The sequence below is a fragment of the Rhinolophus hipposideros genome (assembly GCF_964194185.1).
Source record: "Rhinolophus hipposideros genome assembly, chromosome: 1".
Lineage (NCBI taxonomy): Eukaryota > Metazoa > Chordata > Mammalia > Chiroptera > Rhinolophidae > Rhinolophus > Rhinolophus hipposideros.
The window spans coordinates 35045049-35068598 of NC_138047.1; the positions used below are offsets into that span (position 1 = coordinate 35045049).

The 23550-nt window shown below is 36.2% G+C and overlaps 1 protein-coding gene across 4 annotated transcripts in view; it reads left to right on the forward strand.

Annotated features, from left to right (window-relative positions):
• Nucleotides 1-23550, forward strand: part of ATP8A1 (ATPase phospholipid transporting 8A1) — a 216222-nt gene extending 192672 nt beyond the window's left edge. For all 4 annotated transcript variants that reach the window (XM_081063840.1, XM_081063841.1, XM_081063839.1 and 1 more), the window contains 4 exons: nucleotides 9437-9525; nucleotides 10232-10324; nucleotides 17607-17698; nucleotides 18887-23550. In XM_081063840.1, coding sequence (XP_080919966.1) covers nucleotides 9437-9525; nucleotides 10232-10324; nucleotides 17607-17698; nucleotides 18887-18984 — 372 coding nt within the window. In that variant the 3' untranslated portion in view covers nucleotides 18985-23550. The remainder of the gene's footprint in view (nucleotides 1-9436; nucleotides 9526-10231; nucleotides 10325-17606; nucleotides 17699-18886) is intronic.

Below are 23550 nucleotides of genomic sequence, written 5' to 3' on the forward strand. Positions count from 1 at the left end.
AGCCACTTCCAAGCCCTCTTTGTACAGAGAAGCCTGCGTAGAAATACAGAATAGGAAAGAAAGACATGGATATGGCAAATGTAATGGCCGATCAGGACATTGCACACGTTTTAAAACTAAAGCTCTCTTTAGAGTCATGACAAGAGCCTCCATTGCTTTTTGTAAGCACGACATCGTTCCCCATAATAACAGAGCGAATATATGTGGAGTATCTAATACTATATGCCACGCTCTGCGTTAGACACTGGAGGATGCAGAGATGAACAGCATTAGTCTTTGCCCTTCAGGATCTCATTACTGATGAGACATTAAGGATCTCATCTTAATATAATAAATGGGAGTGATGCCGTGTGTACCCAAAGTGCCATGGTGGTCAACAAGGCACAGAAAGCTGAACAAAGCCTGCTCTTAGTATGGCGGAGCTTTGGCTGTTCTCTGGAGTCCATTCATTCTCATATTCATTTATTCCATAAATATGCTTAATCAGTGCTGGGTGCTGTGTGAAGGTAACGGATTAATTAGGCAGAATCTGCATTAGCATTCAGTTTGAGAGGACCAGAGAATAGGGAGGAGAAATGGTCACTAAATCAGCTAATAAATGACTAACTAATGAATGACTGAAGATAATTTCACAAGTGACAAGTGATGGGGGGGGGTGGAAACAGGGTGGTATGGTATTTACTAGAGGGACTATAATAGGTGCTCCATGAAGGTCTTTTTGAAGAAGGGACAACTAAGCTGAAACTCAGTTAGCAAACAATGTGGGGATAGACACCTGTTGTGTGAAGAACATTTCAGGGTTGAAGGAACATCAGGAACTCATACTCTGAAGCAGGCATGAGCCTGGCAAGTTCAAAGAATAAAAAACCAGCGTGGCTGGCACAAAGAGTGGGGAAGAGCTCTGTGAGATGGGCAGAGGGCAGGTCACCCCTCCAAGCTCAGCATTCTACCTGGTAAGACCAGTACAGCTTATTTTTGACTTGTATGCTGGGGATTCGATCAGAAATGTTCATGAAGGAAACCATGAATGTCACGGTGTTATCTACTTCAGTAAAGCTCATAGTTGGGCATAATCGTAGCATTCCATGATACAGTAAGATAAAGGAATTTTCGATGAGTGGTCAAACGCTGCTCTGTTCCAAGTTATCACTGAGCTTCCCTAGCATGTATCATCCAAAGCAAGTTATTGTGTGTGGCATGTTTCTTTGTGTTTAAAAAAAAGTAACTGCATTGAACAAGACAGAAACTTATTTGTCTCTCACATAAAAGACGTCCAGTGGAGCCAGGCAATCCAGGACTCGTGTGGCAGCTGTGCACTCATCCAAAGCCAGGCTTCTTCGTCGTGCTGCGCTGCCAACCTTAGTGTACTCCCTCACAGTCCAAAATGGCTGCTTAAGTACGAACCGTTTACCAGCCAGCAAGGAAAGGAAGAATTCTTTCTCTTTGAGGCTCTTTCCTAAATATTGCCAACCACATTTCCACTTAGATTTCATTAGCCAAAGTTAGTCACGTGGCCACACCTCACTGCAACAAGACAGCGGGAGGAATATAGTCTTGAGGCTAGAGGACAGGGTGTCCAGCGAAAAATCAAGTGGTTGCTTCTAAGGAGGGGAGAGGGGATATATTAGGGGACATCTAGAAGTCTCTGTCATGAAAGTGAGTAATTTTTCTATATAAGTCATGTATCAGTTCTTATATGCCTTTCTATAGCCAAGTGCTTTTTGAACTTTTGAGTTTTTTAAAAGAGTTTTCTAAAAGAGATGGTAATTACGTGACAGGATAGAGGTGGTAGATATGCTATGGTGGTATCATTTTGCAGTGTGTGGGTGTATCACATCAACACATTGTGTACCTTACACTTTCATAATGCTATATGTCAATTATATCTCAATAAAGTTAGAAAGTAATTTTAATAGAAGACTATTTCCTACAATCTAAAATATAGGTCATTGTGTTTTACAGATTGAATTACTAGTAATCAAAAAAAATGGTGCTTTACGAGGTATTTTTTTAAAAAGTAAAATACAGAGCCATCACAAAATTATAAAAACCCATAAGAATGATAAAACAAGTAGACATAGTGAGCATTGAGATAACATAACTTCTTGTATAGTTTATTCAGGATCCTCATAACATTTTAAAATTATATTTCTCATAATAAATATAATGTTTGTTACTAATTCTATTCTCATTTTTCTGGTACTTTCAAGTTTTTTAAATAGCACAATAAAGAAGATTAAAATAAAACAAACAAAAGACAAATTCTGTTCTTAATTAATTTTAGTATTCTGGGAACTATCTCCTCAGAAAATAAAGTTTCAGCGCCACACATTTCCTAGTGTTCTCCATTCCGTTTTAGTAAGACTATTTTTTTGTTTTTGCATGTTCAGTTCAATTCAGTCAATTTTCACTTTTTTTTTTTTTTTTTAAAGAAAGTTAACCTCTGATTGATCCAGGTCCTTACTAGCCCTTTTTCCTTTTTCTCTGAACATCTTTTATAATCATTTGTTTTCTCATTACTCTCTTGCCAGAGGATGGAGATTCAAAGGTTGTTTCTTGCATCATGCAACTGGATTGAATATTAGTTCAGAGTACCAAGGGTGATCACCCCTCTTTCAGCCCCTCACCACCATGCAGTAATACCTAAGTGAAAATAGCACATAAATGCTGTGAACTGTGTCTAATTTGCATATTTTCTAAGATTTTCTTTGTTTGGAACAATTTGCATATTTTCTGAGATTTTTGTTTGTTTGTTTGGGATAATTCAAGCCAAGGGTTTTCTTTGTCTCTGAGTAATCAAGAGCTTCTGGGAATAATTTCAAACATATTGGGGTTTATCTGAAACACCCTTCTCCTTAGTTATTTTCTGGGTGTTCTGCCCTGTCTATTTTTATGTAGAAAGTAGTAATTCATCCTGCATAAGAGCCCAGGTCAGCTCAATTCAACTGAGATTTATGGAGTGCTTGTGGATCAGGACCTATATTGGATGTCAGTACATCAAAAGTTGAAAAAAAAAGAGTCCTTCTGAAGAGCTTGAGTCTCATGGAGTAAACCAACAGATTAGCAGATAATTAGAATATAGGAGGCTAATTATTATGATCATATGCACAGGTGCTGGCAAAGGAGAGGGCACTTGGTCCCTGGGCTTTGGTTTGCATAGTTTGGAAAGGTTTCTTGGTACTACTGTTCCCTGAACTACCAAGCGAGGCAATGTGAGAAGGGCTTTCCAAGAAGAGAACAAACAGCCCAAGCAGAGGGAGTTTGGGTTACTAAGGTAGGAAATAGCTGGAACTAGAACTGAAAAGTTAAGCAAAGACCAAGTCACAGAAAGTTACCCAGATATTATTAACATCATTACTTGAAGTCAGGGCAGATGGCTTTTCCTTATGGAATATACAGTAAGTATACCTGAAGCCACAGAATAAAGATTTGGATCAGAGGACATGATAATAAATGCTAGTGGTAAACCAGTGCAAGACCTTCCTTTTCTTCCTGCCCATTCTACATCCTTCTCCCCACCCCAACCCCTAAAAATTATGTTACTTCCAGTTCTACTTTATCTGAATTCACCAAAATACATATTTCTTTTGATTTGTATGGGAGGGAGGGGGAGGTAGTTTAACGTACTTAAGCTTATAATGCACGTCACTCAGCTTTTTTAACAGAAAAGACAACCTACATGGGAAAAGGATGCTTAGGGAGCTGGATCAACCTCTTCTCCTGTCTCCCTAAATCACATAAATATCTAGTTATAACTGCTCCCAGGATAACTCCATGCCACAACACAGGAAAACCAATCAAACGGTAGCCACTACATCTGAGAAGCATAGTCCCAAAGCTGTGGTGTTTTGACTTTTAATCTCACCAAACACTAGGTTCTAAGAACTTATTTATTCAACAATTATTTATTGAACACCTGCTTGGTGATTAAGCACTTGGGGTGTGAAAATTTATCAAGATATAGTTCTTCCTCTTACAGAAATTAAAAGTGTAACAGGAAGACAAAGGAGCAACTAGAAATGGAAGCCCAAAGTAGGGTCAGCTAAGCCACATCGAAGGAAGGAAGTGACATCTGATGTGAAAATTAAGGAGCAAATAGGAATCACAGATGCAGTGGCCCATGAATGAAAGTAAGCTTGGGCACATTCCAGGAACTGAATTACTTTGTGTAGCTAGAGAAACAACGGCTTGAGGGGACTGGCTTGAGAGATGATATGGGGGAAGCAACCAGAAGTCAGGTAGGAAAGGTCTTGAAATCATAGTAAGGACTTTGTATTCTCTCCTGAGGGTAGCATGAAGCCATTGAAGGGGTTTAATCCTAGAACTGCTAAAATCTGATTTGCACTTCGGAAATATCCCTCTGGCTGCAGTGTGCAGACTGGCTAGAAGCAGAGCAAGATGAGTGTCAGTCCAACTAAGAGGCTATTTGGAGGGCAGACCAATTTTGGAACTGGGATAATGGCAGCAGGATTGACAAGAAGTAGGTAGGTGTGAAGATGCTGAAACACAGAACCTGGTGATATATTGGATGGGCTGTAAAAGACAATTCGAGAATAGAGCCCAGTTTCTATCTTAGTTGCTGAATTGGCATGGAAGTCATTCCCTGGAGAGACTGCTCAAAGGAAGAGCAGGTCTGGGGGAAGACTCTGTGTTCAATTTAGGATATATCTAGTTTGAAGTACCAGTGCGATGGTCCGGTTCACAGCTGGATAGTCTGTGTGTGCAGTACAGGCAAGAGATCTAAGCCACAGGGGAAGTCGGTGACCCCATACAGACAAGAGAACTGGCCAACCTTCCTAGGGAGTGTTTGTATGACAGAAGGCTCCTGAGAAGAGCAGGATATTTTACCTTTCCCTTTATTTAGGACTCTTCTGAACTATCCGTTTTCTAATAATTACATTCTGTGAACAGCATCCTTAATAACAGCTTGGATGATATTAGTGGATGCACATTTACTTAACCAGCCACCTAGTGTCTTGTTGGTTTTCACTAATGTTTTACTATTTAAAAGAACCCACAGTGAATATTTGCGTTCCCCAAAATTAGTTCCATGGGATGTTAATAAGCAATATGTGGGAATGTGTTCCAGGATCAATAAATACAGTTAGAAATCTTGGTTTTGAAAACTGTGCAGTATAGGGTTCTTTACTGTGATTTCTCAAAAGCTTAAATATTCTCCTCTGTGCTGCAACTCTCAAGAGGACATGTTTGTCGTTTGTTTATACCTGAACTAACCGTTGGGCCATGGTGTATTTTGGGGGGACATTGCTTTCAGGACTGGTAACCCCAGGATTCTAGTTTGATGGGATACTAACCTCTATGCAAAAGCTGTCCCAGAGTTCAACATGCAGTTCCAGAAACTGAATTATCAAATGAACAGGAATAAATGTTGTATCCTTGATACACAAATAACTTTCTCAATGGCAAGTATATTGCTGATGGGGATATAAATCATTACAAAGACCTGTTCACCATACCCCCCCTTAACTGATAGTGAATTGTTTCAATCTGCTTTAATGTGGTCGCATTTCTATAATCACAGAGAGGCTCATGACTTTTCCACATTATTAATTACTTGCTACTGCTTTTGTGAAAATCTTCTCAGGTTTTTTCCTATCTATTGGGATCTTAGCTATTCTTATGAAAATAAGTGGTCTATTTTTACAATCATGTATTATTGCAGAATTTCATATATTCATGGCAGTCATTCTCCCAGTTTTGTGTTTCTCATTTACTTTTTAGTTGTGTTCTTTTTGAGCATGTGGGGCTTCTACATTTTTATGAGTCAGTTCTCTGAGGCATTTTTTTTTTTTGTAGTTTTTTTCACTGTTTTTAAAGCTAAGAAAGTCCTTATGTAAAACTTTATCTAAATACGTAACAATCACTTCTTGGTTTTGTTGTGGTTTTCACATTAATTCTTAACCGTTCTGGAATTTATATTATTTTTCTGCCCTCTACCCCCTCAAAAAACCACGTTTTGCAGAACTTTTTTCTGAATAATTTTCCCTTCCCAAATTAACGTATTATCCCTATGTAGTCTTCAATAATTTTTATGAAAAAGAAAATTATCTCCATTTCCTAAATTAGCAAATTAAGGTAAATGGGAATTTATTAGTGGTCAGTTCCTTTGGCCAGTTTCAATCTTAAGACAAGCACATTTTGTGGTATCAGTGGTGATGAAAACATGACATTTATAAACTGACTTACACTTAATTTGATATTGTGGTAAAAATATCCCTCCTTGAAGCTCATGGGAGAAATCACTAGGAAAAACAAAAGACTAGTGTGTTTAAAGAAATTTGAGAATTAAGCTGAAGAAAGGAGTTTGTTATTAATCCATGTTACTAATACAATCAGCTACTTTACATCTTTAGGTTTAATTCTTACAATCCACTTTACAGCTGAGCAAGCGGAGACTGAGAAGTTGCTTCCCCAAGTCGGGGAGCTGGGAAGGGCAGAGCCAGGATTTCTTTCAGGGCTGTTTATCACAGTCCTGCTCCAGTTGGGGGCCATGGCTACAGTGAGGATTCCCCACAGGAGAATCAGCGTCTGTCCCCGATCTAAGAGTGAGTCATAGTGCGACATTCTGACATTTGTAGTATAAAAGGAGGGGTAGAATTAAGGACCACAGCGCTGAAGGTTCGTAAGCAGGGAGCACACTGAAAGTCCTTCTACAAGACTGAACTGGGGGACCCTGAAGGTGAAGAAATAAGTGTTCCTCTCTGGTGTGGAAACGTAGGTGCTGAGGAATGACCTCGTGGTGGGTCAGAAGGTAAGCCCCTGGGCTTGGCTAGATGCACATGAGCTCCTCTTTTCTCAAAGATTCTTTCTCTGCAAGTTCACATGGAAACTTCAGAACAATTCCTCATCTCTCTGCCACATCTTGTGTTTTCAGGCAGCATTGGTTCATTTTTGAAGGCCGCGTGGTCCGATGTTAAGCCACCATTGCTCTGCAGAGACAAGTGGTCGTTTGTTAGCTCTCAGGGCCTGGGCCCTCCAGTGTACTGGCTTTGCAGCTCTCTCGGCTGATCCTTTCTCAAGTCCCCCGGGAGCCACTTTTGTGGCAGATTCCATTTGGTCTCACAGGGCCTCCAGGAGGGGTGGTGGGGGCCACTTGGCAGGGCCCACCAATCTCCCACATTAGGAGCAATTTGCAAACTGCTCTTGGAGGGAACTCAAGCCCAGCCCCGAACAGGCTGCCCCTGTCCTCCCCCCCCCCCCACATTGTCTGCGGGATCGGGCGCCTTTCCCCAGCTGACCTGCCTGCGAGTGGAGAGATGTGAAAAGTTAGAGACAAAAATGGTTTCTACAGAGGGAGGGGGAAGCTTTCTTGTACAGAAAGGAAGGAAATACCTCTGTGGGATTTTATTTTTTTCCCCCCTCTTCATCCAAAAAATACAAAGAGACTCTCTGTCTTTAATGCGAATGTCGGCTTTAAATCTTTTAGGTTTGGATTAACTCCGCAAAAGAAAAAAAAAAATCTGACAGCCTTTCAGATATGACGCAGAAAAACTTTTTTCCTCTCAATTCATGTTGTTCATTTGTAAAGCCAAAGGCTGGTGGATTGAATAGTGGGCGCCAGTTGCCCCCCACTCATAGTTAACATCACAATGGTCAGAATTAGCAGCCTCGAGTCTCCACTACCACTTTGGCCTTTTCCACCAGCGGACATTTAATACAAGGTGGCAAAGGCAAGAATAAGTCTTTCTTCTCTTGCCCCCGAACTTAAAATCGATGAAAATTAAGCCAAGTAAACAAGGTATTTTCAGCTACATGACTTAGAATCTTGAATCTTAACTTTTCCCCCCTGCAGGTAAAAGAAATGTGGTTTTTACAGTTGTTACCTTACTGAAAAGCTTCCTTCCCTCTAAACAAAACCCACTGACTTGATTGACATTTCCTATTACATAGTTATTGTTGGTTTTCACTATTGAGGATGACAGCAAACATGGCGAAGATCATGTTTTGCTTACAAAATAAAGTGACTTTTATGTGAATATTTTTCGTGCTGTTGGTGTCTACAATATGGGTGCTGTTTCATGGAATCCACGTGGCAACATTTCTTTGCTGAAATTTTTTGTGATCGCATGTTTTGAGTTTGACTGTGTTCAGAACTGTTTGATCCATAAAGGGAAAAGCCTCGTCATTCTTGAACCAACCGTCTAATGATAAGCCCGTGTTCATGTAGACAGAATTTTGAACAGCTGTTCTTGGTCCTCGATTGAGAGTCAAAATGAATAGGTAATTTGAAGCACAATTTAAAAGTAGTAATCTTTCTATTTGATAAGGATTGATTGATTAGGGCCGTTTGTGTGTAATTGTGAAACTGTCTATAAGAATTAAACTCTAGATCATTTTTATCTACTAACCCATACAAACCCAGTTAAAATAAAATTCTGTGTGATCTTTTTCATAGAGTGTAAATATGCTTGCCTTAGTTGGCTACTTCTTAATAGGCATATAGCAATACTTTTACTGAAAATGTACTCTTGATAAACAAATAGATCTGAAGCAGCACAAAATACTTCTTTTCATTTTATTGTATGGCATATTCCTTTTACGCTCTGTGTAATCAAATTACGTTACAAAGGAATTTTTATTATAATTGCAAAAGACTAATCGAATTTATTAATTTTTAAATAATAGAATCATTTTCTTTGCAACCCCAAAGGCTATGATATAGCAATTTGATACAAAAGAATTTGGAATTGGATACAAAAGAATTTAAGTTATTTTCGATACACTTTTATTCGGGTTTTACATTCTAGATATTTGACTTTAGCAATAACGGGATGCAGCAATATAAATTATGTAAATCTTTAAACAGAAATTAAGATTATTCTACATAATTTCAGCTGAAAATAAAACTATTTTCATAGCTATATTAATTTGGTTATACTATACTCATGATTTATCTGCATGATCTTTTTCATGTCATATTTTATAAAAGTAAATTAACTTTTATTTGCCAGAAATAGTAAATTTAGTTTCTAGCTAGGATTTATTTTACATGTTATATTACAAGAGAATTTAATCCAGAATCATTTGAATTTGCTCAAAAAGATTGATTTTGATATTCTAAGTTATAAACAAAGGTCAAAGATATTCTAAGTTACAAAAGGTCAGTTTGTTACTCCATGTATTGACCACAATAATAAAAATCCCACAAGAAAACATGAAAAAATTTGGCAAATGATAAAACTTTGCTCTATTAGCCACTTGCAGGAAAAAAAGAAAAAAACAGATGTAGTAAATACATGTTTTAACTCTTTTGGCTTTTAATTTCAAATATTTTACAAGTTTAAATTTAGAGTTAGTATATACCCTCTTGCAGAACGAGGTTATCAGAATTATTTTACTTAAAATCATATAAAAACAACACGAATGATGTATTTCTTGTTTTTGAAAGTAACATTGTTTCTGTTGGTTTACTCAGGCAGCCATGTTGTTTAGTTCTGGAGTCTTTTGGACCGGCCTCTTATTTATTCCTGTGGCATCTTTACTTCTTGATGTGGCGTACAAGGTGTAAGTGTGATTCTTGGTTATTTATGTAAAAATATAGATGTATGTTAATCCTCAGATTTCTCTACTTGTAACATCAACTCGAGAATGTAGAGTTTGCAGAATAGAAATTAATAATCTTCATTAATTCTATATAAATAAATAAAGAAGAAAGGAGTGATTGAGGACCTAGATAACTAAATTAGTATAAAAGACCGAATAAGACATAAAGCAGGTAGCTTCAGTTAACATTAGAGAGTTCATTTTTAGACTAAATCAGCCTTAAAAACCCATTCAAGGTAGAAGAAAAAATTCTGGTGTCTCCAAACACACTATTATTAGTGAATAATCATTGTGAAATGAAGTTTTTTGCATGCCTGATTCTAAACATGTATAAAATATAGAATGGGAGAAACTAAAACTTTACTGATTTTTCTCAAAGTCTATAGGTTTTAAAACGTTATCTCTCTTCTCACAAAAAGTTATATCATGAAAGTTAATTATATGATGCTTATTTAATAGCTGAGTTTTAATATTATAAGCCATTTATTTTAAGTCTGTTATTTCTATAATTATATTAATGCTCAAAATTCTTATAACTTTTTGGATTCTATTGAAAAGTTGTTGCTTGGACTCTGGTCACTATTGTACTTAGCTGCATGATCATACACCAGTTTTGTGAAGTCTGAAGTCTTCACACGAATATTTCCATGCAAATATTTTTCTGCAGTATCAAGAGGACTGCTTTTAAAACATTAGTAGATGAAGTTCAAGAACTGGAGGCGAAATCTCAAGACCCAGGAGCAGTTGTGCTGGGAAAAAGGTAAAATACACTGAATATGTTCTCTTCCAAGTGAACTTTAAATTTCTCTTACTAGTGGTTGGAAACAAGTGGTAAAACTTTATCAATTAACAAGGAGCTAGCAGTGTCATTGACAGATTTTGCAATCAGATAGATGTAGATTCAAATCCACTCTGTCATTCACTGAGCTAAGTTGCTTAGTGACCTTAGCCAAGTTGCTTAATGCTACTGGGCCTCAATTTTCTCATCTATAAAATGGGGGTGATAATATTCACCTCATGGTTAGTTATAAGAATTGAATAAAATGCTGTCAGTAAAGCAGGTAGCTCGGTTTCTAGTGCTTAATGAACATTAAATAAGTGATATTACAACTATTATTATGTTATTAAACTGAAAGGGATAAAAGAGACTTTTAGTTTGAAACAGTGTCCATAATAAAATAGTTATGTGATGAAATCAGAGCTTGATATAGGGCAGAGTGCCCTACAATTGCATCTATGGTTCAGTACATTATTAGGAACTGACGTAGGCATATATAACATCACATATGAAGTGAGTTATATCTTCCATATCCTTTCCTCACCACCACCACCCCCTCAAAAAAAAGCAAGGTTAGAAAGCTAACCAGATTTACCAAATTCACAAAGCATGATAAAAAGGAAATGAAAATTATTTGAAAGCAGTCTATAATAAAACACAATTATGAATATAATACCAGATATCTATTTTTCTCTCTTTCATCACACTAAAATGAGCTAAAGTTTTGTCTAAACCATAGGAAACATTTTGGCCTGGTTTGTCTCCTTTGTCATGATTCACTGTTACTCGTCTGTTTGACACATGGAGAAAGTGCCAGATGGGGAACTCAAGGTAAGACCTTGGCTTCCACCCCTCACTTGCTTTCCTGAGGCCTCGGGGGCACATCACACACTAGTCTGTGCCTCTTAAAATATTAGTACTGGCATTTGTTGAGGACTGACTGTGTGCCAGGCGCGGAACTTACTGCTTCAAGTCTACTATCTCCTTGAATCCCTATAACAACCCATACAAATCCTTCATCCCACTTTTTTTCCAGATGAGGAAACTAAGGCTTAGAGAGACTTCTCAGTCAGAAGTGACATATCTGGGCCTTGAGCTCATGTCAATTGATTCTTGAGCCCCTTTTCGTAACCATTCCGCCTCCTTGTGCTGCCTATCCAAGAACATACTATAGCAACAAAAACAGCCTACCACTCACTGACTTGGCAGAGACCTTGACCTCTCCAAATCAGCATCCCTGCATATGCAATGGGAATGATGATCCCTACTTTCAAGGTCTAGGTATTCTCCTCTCTTCACCTTCATCTGAAAAGCTACAGCTCTTCCATTGCCTGGCATAAATAGTCCCTCAGTAAATAGTCTCTCTCTCTTTTACTCTAGCTGTAAAAGGGATGTGATAAGAGTTCTAGTTCACAAAATTGTGAATAAAACCATTTATTAAAAATTATTAGAGAAAGGCCATTGATTATATTGTTACTACTCTCAAGACTAAATTTCCCATATTTGTATGTTAATAAAACCTACACTGAGCCCCTCCACATGATATTTTGTTTCTGTGGTTTATAATATATCGGTGACTTTGACAATTCATAAATTAGGCTGCGGGTTCAATATGATGACCTCTTGGTCCTAAAAATTCAATGAGTCTGTGATGTATGTATGCCTTTCCACTAAATGAAATAAGTCAGAGAGCTTAAAAGGAAAAAAGTGAATTCCACCCTAAAAACCCACCAACTTCTCCATAGAAAATGCATCAGATATATTTCCAACTGCTGCATAGCTCATTTATCTAAAATGGCTATTCAGCTTTTCTCAAGAACTGTAGAATGAGTCAGCTGTTAGCTGACAAACACACCTGGTACCTCACATACCCCCATATTGCTGTTGCTGCCCATCGGTGATCAGAAGGATGTTGGTGGTCAGCAGGAACATAGTGTCTTCCCACCAGACAATAGCTAGAGGAGAGGAAAGAAAAAGGATCTGTGAAAGGAGAAAAGTAGCAGCTAGCTGGAAAAGACTTCATATTAAACTAACTGCATTCTAAGGCAGTTAAGGAATTATCAGATTGGTTTTTACTGCCAGGATTGTTTTAGGAATCTTGGAGAATGAGATCAATGTCAAATTTCAAAAAGTCACCTAATTTTATCTACATTTTCAAAGAGGGAGGGATAAATTGTGATTTCTATATATTCTAGCAATATTAGACTTCCTTTAGTTCCAAACACTGTGTTATTTTATGCCTCTCAGTCTTTGCATAAGCTGTTCCCTTGTCTAGAAACTGATACACTCTCACAGACTGGGCAGTCCAATTCCTAGCTTTCAAAACCCAGTTTATATGCAATTACCTCAACTTTTCACCAATAAAATTTAATTCCTATTCTGCTATCTCTATAATTTGTTTATTCTTCTGCTTTTATATTATTGCATTATATTATAATGTATTTATTTACTCTGTTTCCCCTACTAGATTTAGCTCCTTGAAGGAAAGGCCTCTGTCTTAGTCTTAACTACAATCCAACACCTAGCATAGCACCAGGAACATAGCAGCACTTGAAAAATATTTGTTGAATAGATGAATGAATGGTCAAGAGAATGAACTGAGGAATGAATGAATAGTGGAGTAGTGTGTGGTAAATAGATGGCTGACCTGTCGGTAGTTCACTAAGAATAGGATACATATAAACATATAATTATATAGGTTATATTGGGAGAATAAGCCCAAACATTACTCCTGATCACTATGTAGCCATGGCTTATTATTTTTTATTAAGAAAACGGTGTATAAGCTGTGAGACCCTGTTCTTTGCTGTAACTTTATTGTGGACATGCTCCAACATTAGGGAGCTGAAGCATCAACAATTCCAAAATCAAAAAAACTTCAAAAATCAATTTTTTTCCATAGGTGTATAGCAAATACCATGTTTCCCCGAAAATAAGACCTAGCCAGACCATTAGCTCTAATGCGTCTTTTGGAGCAAAAATTAATATAAGACACTGTCTTATTTTAATATAATATAAGACCAGGTCTTATATAATATAATGTGACATAATATAATATAATATAATTAATATAATATAATATAATATACCTGGTCTTATTTTAATATAATATAAGACTAGGTCTTATATAATGTAATATAATATAATGTAATATAATACCGGGACTTATATTAATTTTTGCTCCAAAAGACTCATTAGAGCTGGTGGTCCAGCTAGGTCTTATTTTTGGGGAAACACAGTATTTGCTGGAAAAACCTAAACCATTTGTTCTATAAATGTAAGGACATTAATAGTGGGGTTTTTTTTCCTATAATGTAAATATTTATACATTTTATAGCAGAAATATTTATTTTGGGGGGCCTCTCAGATCCCAGTTGGGGGTATTATTTCTGTAAGTTGTGTGTAACATCTTACTTTTTCTAAAACAAAACAAAAATTTTAAGAACTAAATTCAAACACACAAAGGATTAAAATAAGGGCTGTGGACAATGGGTTCATTGGAGACAAGCAATGACATCCATTTTTGGATATCTTTCGTGTGCACATGAAGCAGTGTAGCCTATAGATAGGCTGCTATAATAATGAGACTCATGATTTTTTATAACCATCATTAGCCAGCATATAATCATCAGCCATTACTAAACAGAATTTTAGCCCAGGATCTTCAGGTCAGTCCTCATTCATTTGCCCATCACCTTTGTTTGGCCCATAGCCTCAGCTTTAAAGAAGAGAGTAAGAAAGCGTGGATGTCAGATAATCTGATCATGTGGATGGTGATGGTGGTCTCTCCCAGCTTTCTCTGTGTTGTTTATCTTGAAAAGCAATTTGAACAGTGCCCCAGAACTAATAGAAAAGAAACTAGGTTTATCAGTTTTCACACTGGATTTTATATCAGTATTACATAAATTTCTTGGTGGGGGTTTAGGATGGGAGGACATATCAAATGTTTCCCCCCAGCCTACTGTCACCTCTGGGATAGTGGTTCTATCCAGCATTTGTAAAGAAAGTGACAGAACGATGGAATAGTCTCTCCTCCAGATCAGAGGTTAGGCTCATATTTGTCTCACCACCATCTCTTAGTACAGGACAACTGTCACATGCAACACACTAAACCATTTATGAATGAAAGTTTATTCACTTTCCGGAGATCCATTTTAATGAGTCAACCAAGATAGCTTGGCAACCCAATGTAAAGGCAAATGCAAATTTACCATTGAAAATACCTATGACCTGATGTTCCAGGATAGTAAATGGGTTTTTACCTATACTTTTTAAAAATATTTCTAAATGAAATCTTTTAAAACATGGTATCTTTCCATCCCACCTCCACCCGGTATCTGAGTTGCAAAATTTTTGTGAGCTTGGAAATAACGTAAAAGTATTTAAGTCGTAGTTGTGTAATTCCATTAAACAAATTCAGAATTTGCATAGCTTGGTATGTAAATGAAAGACCATACAAGATTGAGTAAAAACTACTGACTAAGTGGTATGAAGATGTGGTCTTAATGAGAAGGAATTTGGAGACTGTTTTTCTTCTCACCCTATATTAAGCTATTCAACAAAAACTGAACTTTTAACATGTCTACTAATAAGTAATATGTTACCAGTATATTTTGTAACATGATTTGATAGTAATATCAACACCCATAAACATCAGGGGCACAGAATTGCATAATTTTGACATGATGAGTATTCCCTAAATGTACGATAGGACTAGAAAAACACAATGCAATATATAGATGATGAATTATAGAAATGTACACTTGAAATCTATATAATTTTCCTAACCAATGTCACCACAATAAAGTAAATTAATAATAGGAGAAAAAGAAAAATACAACTCATCATCCCTATTTATTAAACACCCTCCTGTAAATGGCATTTACATTCTCTAGAAGGGACTTTAAAGTAATAGGTAACTAAAGCAAAGTAAACAAAAACAACCTCGTAGTTTCCTAAGGAAGTGTAGTGGGGGGCATTATAAATTAAACTCATGTGTAACAATAGACATCTCGTATTGAGCTAACGTTGAATATAAACCAGGGCATCAGAAATGATTCTCACAAAGTAACTTTTGTTTTGTGATGACCTCTGTTCTAGTCGATTTTTTATAATAACTGTTTTGGGCACTGAGAAGTGGTGAGGGTGAGAGGGACTGACGTGTGTTGGTTGGGTGCTTCCTAAGTGCCAGCCACTGTACTGGAAGCTGTACAACAACCTGAGTCCTCACGTCAGCCCGAGGGTCGGGGACTGTCCTGTTATACATAAGATGACTAAGAAAGCTTTGCCTAAGGTAGCCCAGGGGTCAGTAACAGACTCAGAATTCAACCAAAGTAAGCCTGCCAAGCCCATGCTCTTTCCATAGTAAGGTGCTCCTTTCAGAAGAAAGACTTTCTTACTGCTCTTTTTTTTTTTGAATACTAGACGTTCACTTGATGTAACAGCTGAGTGAAAACATAGCCTTATATGAACTGTTACAAAACAAAAGTACCTTATCTTATATTTATATTGGCACAACTTATATTTAAGTTGCCATAATATAAAAGACAAAATTCTCATGTCTGCCTTAGCACGTCAATGTCATGATATTAAAGTATGATGCATTTAAGATAGCCTGAAACCTGGAAAATGTGTTTTGGGAAGAAGCAGCTATATAATGGTACATTGCCATCTTCTAGTCTTCTGTAGTCATTTCGGTTTTAAACACCGGAGACTTCCCAGCACCCCATGCTGCAAGGCTCTGCTAGTGAAATCAGACCACTTGCTGCTCAAGTTGCTGACTTCCTCAAAGCAGTGACATATTTCAGTGTCCCTCAGGGTTCTGGGGTCTGTATTGTTAGATCATTTTAAGAGTAGGGTAGAAAAGTGACTGAAAACGGTCCTTTCTCCTTCCCCATCTCTGTTTATTTCACTGGCAAAAACAAGTTTTACAAGTATTTGCAAAACCACTGGAGCTTTAGATTAATTAGCGTTTTTGCCTTAATGTAGCTAATTCACAGTGACAATAAAGTATGTCTAATAAATACCAGTTAACATCCCTAGACTTTAAAAAATATGGGAGGAAGATTAATACAAATGTCAACATTTCTAAATATTTTACTTCAGCAAAAGCCTAAATGTCTGTGTAATTACAAGTTCATTTTGCAAAGGATCCTTTTTTTTTTCACATATGATAAAAATTGTTCCATTTCAGGGTCTCTAAATAATTGGCAAAACACTGAACTAACATAACTTACGGCGATTTAACTAAAGCTTTTATAGTGGGGAAAATACAAGATGGAAAATTTTCAACTGAGTCAGTTCCAGTGATTAAAACAAAGTTGTATAAACATTTGCTGCCACACATATAGATTACTTATTAGCTCTTCATGCTTATTATGTTCTTTGATATCAAAGCAAAGTTTTATAAATCAACCAATGGAGAAATGGCATGATTGGGAGGATTGATGATGTTGCAAACTGCATTTGAGAATTTTCACTCAAATTCATGTATTCGACAAATATTTGGGTTCCTACTGTGGAAGACAAAGTTCTACATGCAGTGGAAAAAAACAGATGCATTATTTCTTGCAATGTGCTTTTTAAAGTTTCATAATTAATTACATGGATTTGTTTCTAAGGAAACAAATTAAGGAAAAGACTATTCTAAACATTTATTGAAACATATTTTTTTCTTGTGATTCTACCTAGTATAATTATTTTCTGAAAATAGTTTATTTTAAAATGAAATTAAGGAACACATTTCATACCGTATCAGAGTGGTAATGGAATTTTTCTAATTAAAAGGTTTATGAAATTTCCTCCTTGTTTAATTTTTAGGATTTCTTCACATAACTAAAAAAATATTGTGCACCAAAATATGTGTAAAAAGATATAGTAATGATTAGTTTTTTCATTGTAAAAATGGCATGTTTAGAATATATGTAGTAAGTCAACCAAGCTTTTAGAAACTAATAAACTACTGGAAGATTTTTTAAATTATTATTATTAATTGCATTATATAGATTCTGTATCACCATTTGATTTAAATGTAACCGGGGCATGGAGAGATCTTTTCACTGGGTTTCTGGGGACAAAATAGTCTTCTCTCTAAACTCTTGGAATCTCATCAGCTGAGAAAATTGGGGTAAAAAAGCAATCACGAGGCTACAGATTTCTCAAGCAGTCTTTTGTTTAAATGGAAGTCTCTCTGGTGGTCCTGTGGGCACACTGGGGTCTCTGCCGCGCTGATAATTCGTTTCACACATTTGCACCTGCCCTGCAGCCTCACGGAGAGGGCACAACTGCTCAAGAACGTCTTTAAGAAGAATCACGTAAATTTGTACCGGTCTGAGTCGTTGCAACAAAACTTGCTCCGTAAGTATTTGTGTTCTTATATTTTTATTTTTAATTCTGCCATGACTTCATGGCATTCTGAGAGGAGTATTTTGACTTTAGGGATATTTAACTATTTTAAATTAGCACCTAAAACAAGTTTTAGTATTTTGCAACATGTTACGTAAATAATAAATGTTTAGAGAATCCTTTGACCACAACCATCTCACTTTTAGCAGAAGAGATAAAGCACTTTAAAATCTTGCTGCTTTCACTTAAAGAAAAATATTTCCACATGCTCCTTGCTTCCTTACATCTTAAAAAGAACCACTAAAATAAATCTAACTCTTAAAAGCTCCTTCTGTATTGTTATCTTTTCTACTTGAAAAACTTGCAAGAGCCTTTTCAACTTTCATACAGCACAATCAAACATATATTTCCCCTTCAAAAATATTTATGAACATTTAGAGTTGTAAGAAATTACTAGGTGTCATGCCCTCTTAACATTTCAAGAATCTAAAAAAAAAGAATATAATATATAAAGCCCTGTAGTAAATGTATTTCTGTTAGTAATATATCTTTTGTTTCATGTTGTTTCTACATATAATTTATTTTTATTTATATATATTCATGTTTAATGCTTTTGCTCTTTATACTTCAAGAGGCCTTTTCTAAAGATGTGACCCCTTTGGGGGTCATTTCTTATCCACACACCGCCTCCAGCCACAGTGGGACTTGAGTTTATTTGTAGATGCCCAGAGCCAAGCAGAATATTGTCTGAGGGAAGAAGATCACTTTTCCACCATTCACGGTTATATGTGCTTATCTCCTGCTCACTTTTATTTTTTCTTCCCTCTCATCCGATGGCCTGATGTATGTGGACCTACATGTTCCCACTTGACTAGACTCTCCACCCCTCTGGTAGTCAGGAAGACAAAATTAGATGGGTTGGATGTGAGATGTTAAATGGAGAATTGAGGGGGTGGGGGTGAGAGTGCCTGCTCATTTATCTAGGGAGCAGAAGTCCTAAAATCTAAACCAGACATCCCACTCTTAATTTTGCAGTTGAGTCTGTGTCTTTTCTGGACATTAAAAATTAGTGTCTTCCTGCTTTTGAAGGTAGGACAGATGTATTCGTTGTCCAAGTTAGAAAATGGGCACTCAGAACTCAGAATAACAGATGTCCAGTGACTTCATGATGATCATTTCTATTTTATCTTTGACTTACAGACGGGTATGCTTTCTCTCAAGATGAAAATGGAATCGTCTCACAGTCAGAAGTGATTAGAGCATATGATACCACAAAGCAGAGACCTGATGAATGGTGATGGGGAGGGGCTGCCAGGCTCTGCCGCGTCTCTAAGGAGAGCTCCCAGGTCTTCATCAGAATCTGCTCACCAATTCCACCCTGGTCCAAGGAGGGGAAAGGTGGATCTGAGCTCATCTGGTTGCTTGACGGTCAGATTCATGTATATTATAGACATAAGCACTGTGCAACTCTACTGTAACACCATCTCTTTCCGATTTTTTAAAGTATTTGCAAAGTCTTTGTAAACAGAAATTGAAAATGATCTTGTATCTTGCCAGAGTGCTTTCTTAAACTGAGAATAGGTCAGTATTCTTAAGCCGTTACTCGGGGTCTGTAGCTATCAATTTATTGGATATACAACAAGGTGACCAACCGTTATAAAACTCTAAAATGGTAATAAGCTAAAGGGACTCTTGATTTCCAGACTTAGATTTCAGAATATGCTGAAGAAAAAAAAACCAGCATTCTTAAGGAACTGACTCACCTTACTGAGCAAAATTTCTAAACAAGACATTAATAAGTGTTTGTGTCAAAAAATTGTCTCGATAAATGTTTGCCAAAGAAGTTCAATAAATGTATTTCTCATTCAGTAGTCATTTGCCCAGAAATTTAAGAGAAAGCTTACCTCCAGTTCTACTGTAAGATCTGCATGCTTGACTTTCCAAATGTGAGTGATTTGCAAAAAAAAAAAAAAAAAAATGAGTATTTCAAGGCATTTGCTACTAAAATCTGTGATGTTGCACCTTCGGCCTTACAAATGCTTTTTTCTTGTTTGTCTTGTTTATTTGTTAAAGTTAGAGGGCACACGTGGTAATGTGACTCTGTCATTATGCTACTGATTTTTAAAACTGTGTTTATGTCTCAGTCATTTCTAATGAGGTTTCATCATTTAGATTTTTCTAAAAATCTGGCTTCTGCTGTAAATTGAGTGGTGTCATTTTGTCTTAAAGTTTTCTCTCGTATGAGAAATATGCTTACATATTCATGTGGGATTTCTAATGCTTCTGTCGAGATGTTTGAAATACCATGTCAGGTAAGTGCATGGGCTTTTGTACTGTTTTCATTCTCCTGATTAGTTTCCACTAGAGATGCCTGCTGTCTTATGTAGCACACCCTGCGTTATGCTGACTGCCCTGTACTTAAGACTGAGAATTACTTCACAGTTCACTTGTCAAGCAGTTCCCAAAATTATTCACAGGCTGCTAATTGGGACAAAGAAGCAGTACATTTTCCCCATTTTAAAAACACCTATCTTACTCAAGCCTAGAACTCGACAGTCAACACACTTTTCATCCTGATTAGGTTTGAACATGCTTTAAAACATTATGTTCAGTTTAATTATTTTCAGGACATCTGAAAATGTCTCTTTTGACACCAACGTAAATCGTGGGGGCTGTTTAAAAACCACAGGCAGTTTTCTGCACTATTTTTAAAATAATGCTTTCATTTAGAAAAAAAATAAAAAGGAATTCTAGTTTTCAGATACACTTCAGAGACTGCAGTAAACTTTTTGCCTTTTATTCAAAAGCCTGTTTGCCTTTAAGTGGAATTACCAGCAAAACAGATAGAATTTCCGCTTCAAAAAAAAAAAAGTCAGCTAGAACTGAGAAGTGATTTTCCAAATCACTCCTTGAGTTTAATATATTCACATTCTCTTCACTCTTTTTCTCAGTCTAGATTTAAAATTAGGCTATTTGTCTTTTCCTTCTCTGCATTTTTAGCTATTTAGTTCCAAGCAAGCCTCCCACATTTTTTACAAATAAGAGAGACTATAACACGTACATAATTCTAACCTGAAAGGGGCAAGGAGTTGACACACTTCAATTCCCATTCGGGGTTCAGATTAAGAGAATTGTGAATCAAAGCATCTAGCAAGACCACAGGTGTAAAATCGCCTTCAAAATTCTGAAGTCACAGCCTTTAACTGTCCACCGAATGTGTATTTAGAGCGGCTTTTCTGGGCCTCCCAGTGGTGATACTTGAAGTCAAACCACAAAAGTCAAGAAACAAGGATGACATACATTCCTCCAGAGAAAACCTAATAGCAGTTACAGAGAACAGCTGCGTCCATTTGCCGCCCCCTCACCAGTGGCATTCTTCTCAAAATTTTAATATCAAAATATGATGAATATAATAAAATTGAATTTTCTGACTTAAGAAAACTAAAAGTTTGATCTTGAAACATGGATTTTTTTTTCTGTAGAGCTCTTCAACGTGAATAGAATACTCATGGTTAATAACGTATAGGATTATGATCTAAAATATGACTGATTGATGCTTTTTTGTCCTATGGCGCTATATTTGAAGTATCAATACTAAGTCATTTTCTTTGCTTCTTGAGTGGGAGTTGGGGGGTGGGCAGCAGGGAGTGAGTGACCTGCGTGGTAAAACGTAAAACACAGTACTGCAATTGCAGTGACTTTAGAGTGTTAGAGAAAAACCTCTGTTTTTTTAACCTTCCTAAGGAGGAAAAATTTAAGTTTTACCAGGATTAAAATAAACAGTTCAAGTGACTTTTAATGTATATTTTCTGAAATAAAGGACACATGCTCTTCAGTTAAAAAGTCCCTTATAGGGACTCTGGCGAATGCTAACATCATTGCTTTACAATGTTTACAATTCAGAAAATACTACTTACAGCAGAAACTCCTCATTCATTTCGCATTGAAAAGCTGGGAGTTGCTTCTTTGACATTAAATAGTACACATTGATATTGAGTATGAACTTTCTCAATGTTATATATGTATACAGAGGGTGCAAAAAAAATTGTACACATTTTAAGAAAGGAAAAAAACTATTAAAATTGTAATGCTCAATATATACTGATGACAAAAGATGAATACAAGTCATGTGTATACATTTTTTTTGGCACCTTCTGCATATATGTGTCTCACACCCTGAAAAATGCTCTATAGTAAAAATTATCAGCAGGAAAATGTTGTTTCTCAGGAATGTAGTAAGTTTAAAATAATATACGTGCTGCCCACCCTCCCACACCCCACTCGATGTTTGATATGAGCCTGCTTCAGCAGTGTTGCAAAGTTAATGGGAAACTTTTTCAAATCAAGTCAGGTAAACATGTAGTCAGCTCGACAATATTATCCATTGACATGAATTGTATTGTCATTAAATGGAATCAGTGATTCCTCTTAATTTCCGGGGGGGAGGAATGCATTCAAGAAATCAATATTCTGATCATTACATTTTATATTTTAATTTTGCACCTCAGCATTCTAAATATCTAACATGAAAGTCACATGATAATTTGTTGTGCATTGTGTGCACTGTACATCACTTATAATCTGTCATTTAAAACATTCTTTCAGAAAATGAATGCTAGTCTAAAAATAATAGATTGTATATTTGTAGTTTTTTAATTATTTATAAAAATGTCATTATTGCAAAGCTAACTAATCATTAGTGTTTATTTTTGTGCAGTTGCCCTTTGATAGTTCCTGGTTTTAAAACTTATATCAAGTAAATCTATAATCTCATAATCATCTACAAAATCAAGAAAATGCCCACCCCACTCACTTCCTATGGTCCAGGCCTATGAATTCTTTTTGTCAATTGCTTAATGTAACACCATGACGTTCAGTACCTAATTAATGCTTTTTAATGATGAACATTTCTGCAATGCCTCTTAAAGAGACCATAGTCTGATTTTTCTCACATTAAAATAACTGAGTCACTTGTGAAACTTAGTTATACTTTGCTGCATTTTAATTAACCTTCAACAACTATTAAAATGGAATGTAAGATAAATTTTGAAGGAAAGGAAATAAATGTTTTCCATTTTCCATCTGGATTTATTTTCTGTATGAGAGCAGCTGTGTTTTTGATAGATTTATGGTTTGCATGAATTAATATTTAAAGTGGTCTAGGCCAATGCATGACTATTGCTGTAAATCTTAATGTTTATTTCTACCTTATAAAATTCTGTCATGGCTTACCTGGAATTTAATATTCAGTGGACAAATTAATTGGTCCTCGGCACAACTTTTTTTAATAAGTAAATTATTTTACAAATTTGAACAAATTTAATTGAAACTTTTGTTTAGCTTGCCTCTGAGAACTTTTCTTAATAAAGCTCACAAAACTTCTCAGCAAATAAATCTTCCTTAAGTAGGAAAAAAAGCTAGATTTCATAGTTGCTTACTTTGAATTACCAGCAACTTTCCATAGGTAAATCTGCTTTGCAAAGATGTGAGTAGAATATTTAAAAAACAATAAATATTTTTGTGTTTCATGATTCTAGAACAGAAGCCATAAATTCAGTAAATACTGTTTGTTGTTTGTTTTACTACTTCAAGCTTCATTTTTCACGTTTTCAAGTTTATTAGGTTAAAAAAAAAGTCAGCCTTGGAAGGCAGCTACTATGGAAAATTGCAGTTTGCATTAAAGATAAAATAGTATTTTCAGCTCCATGAAAAACCATTCCTGCTGAAACCGGTAGAAATTGTGAAGCTGCATGAGTGGAGAGTGTTGAATCTGTGATTATAGTAGTTTTCTCAGGTTTGTTTATCTCAATGTTCAATGCACTGTGTTTTATAAATAGTTATTAAAGTTGAGTAATATTCAATTC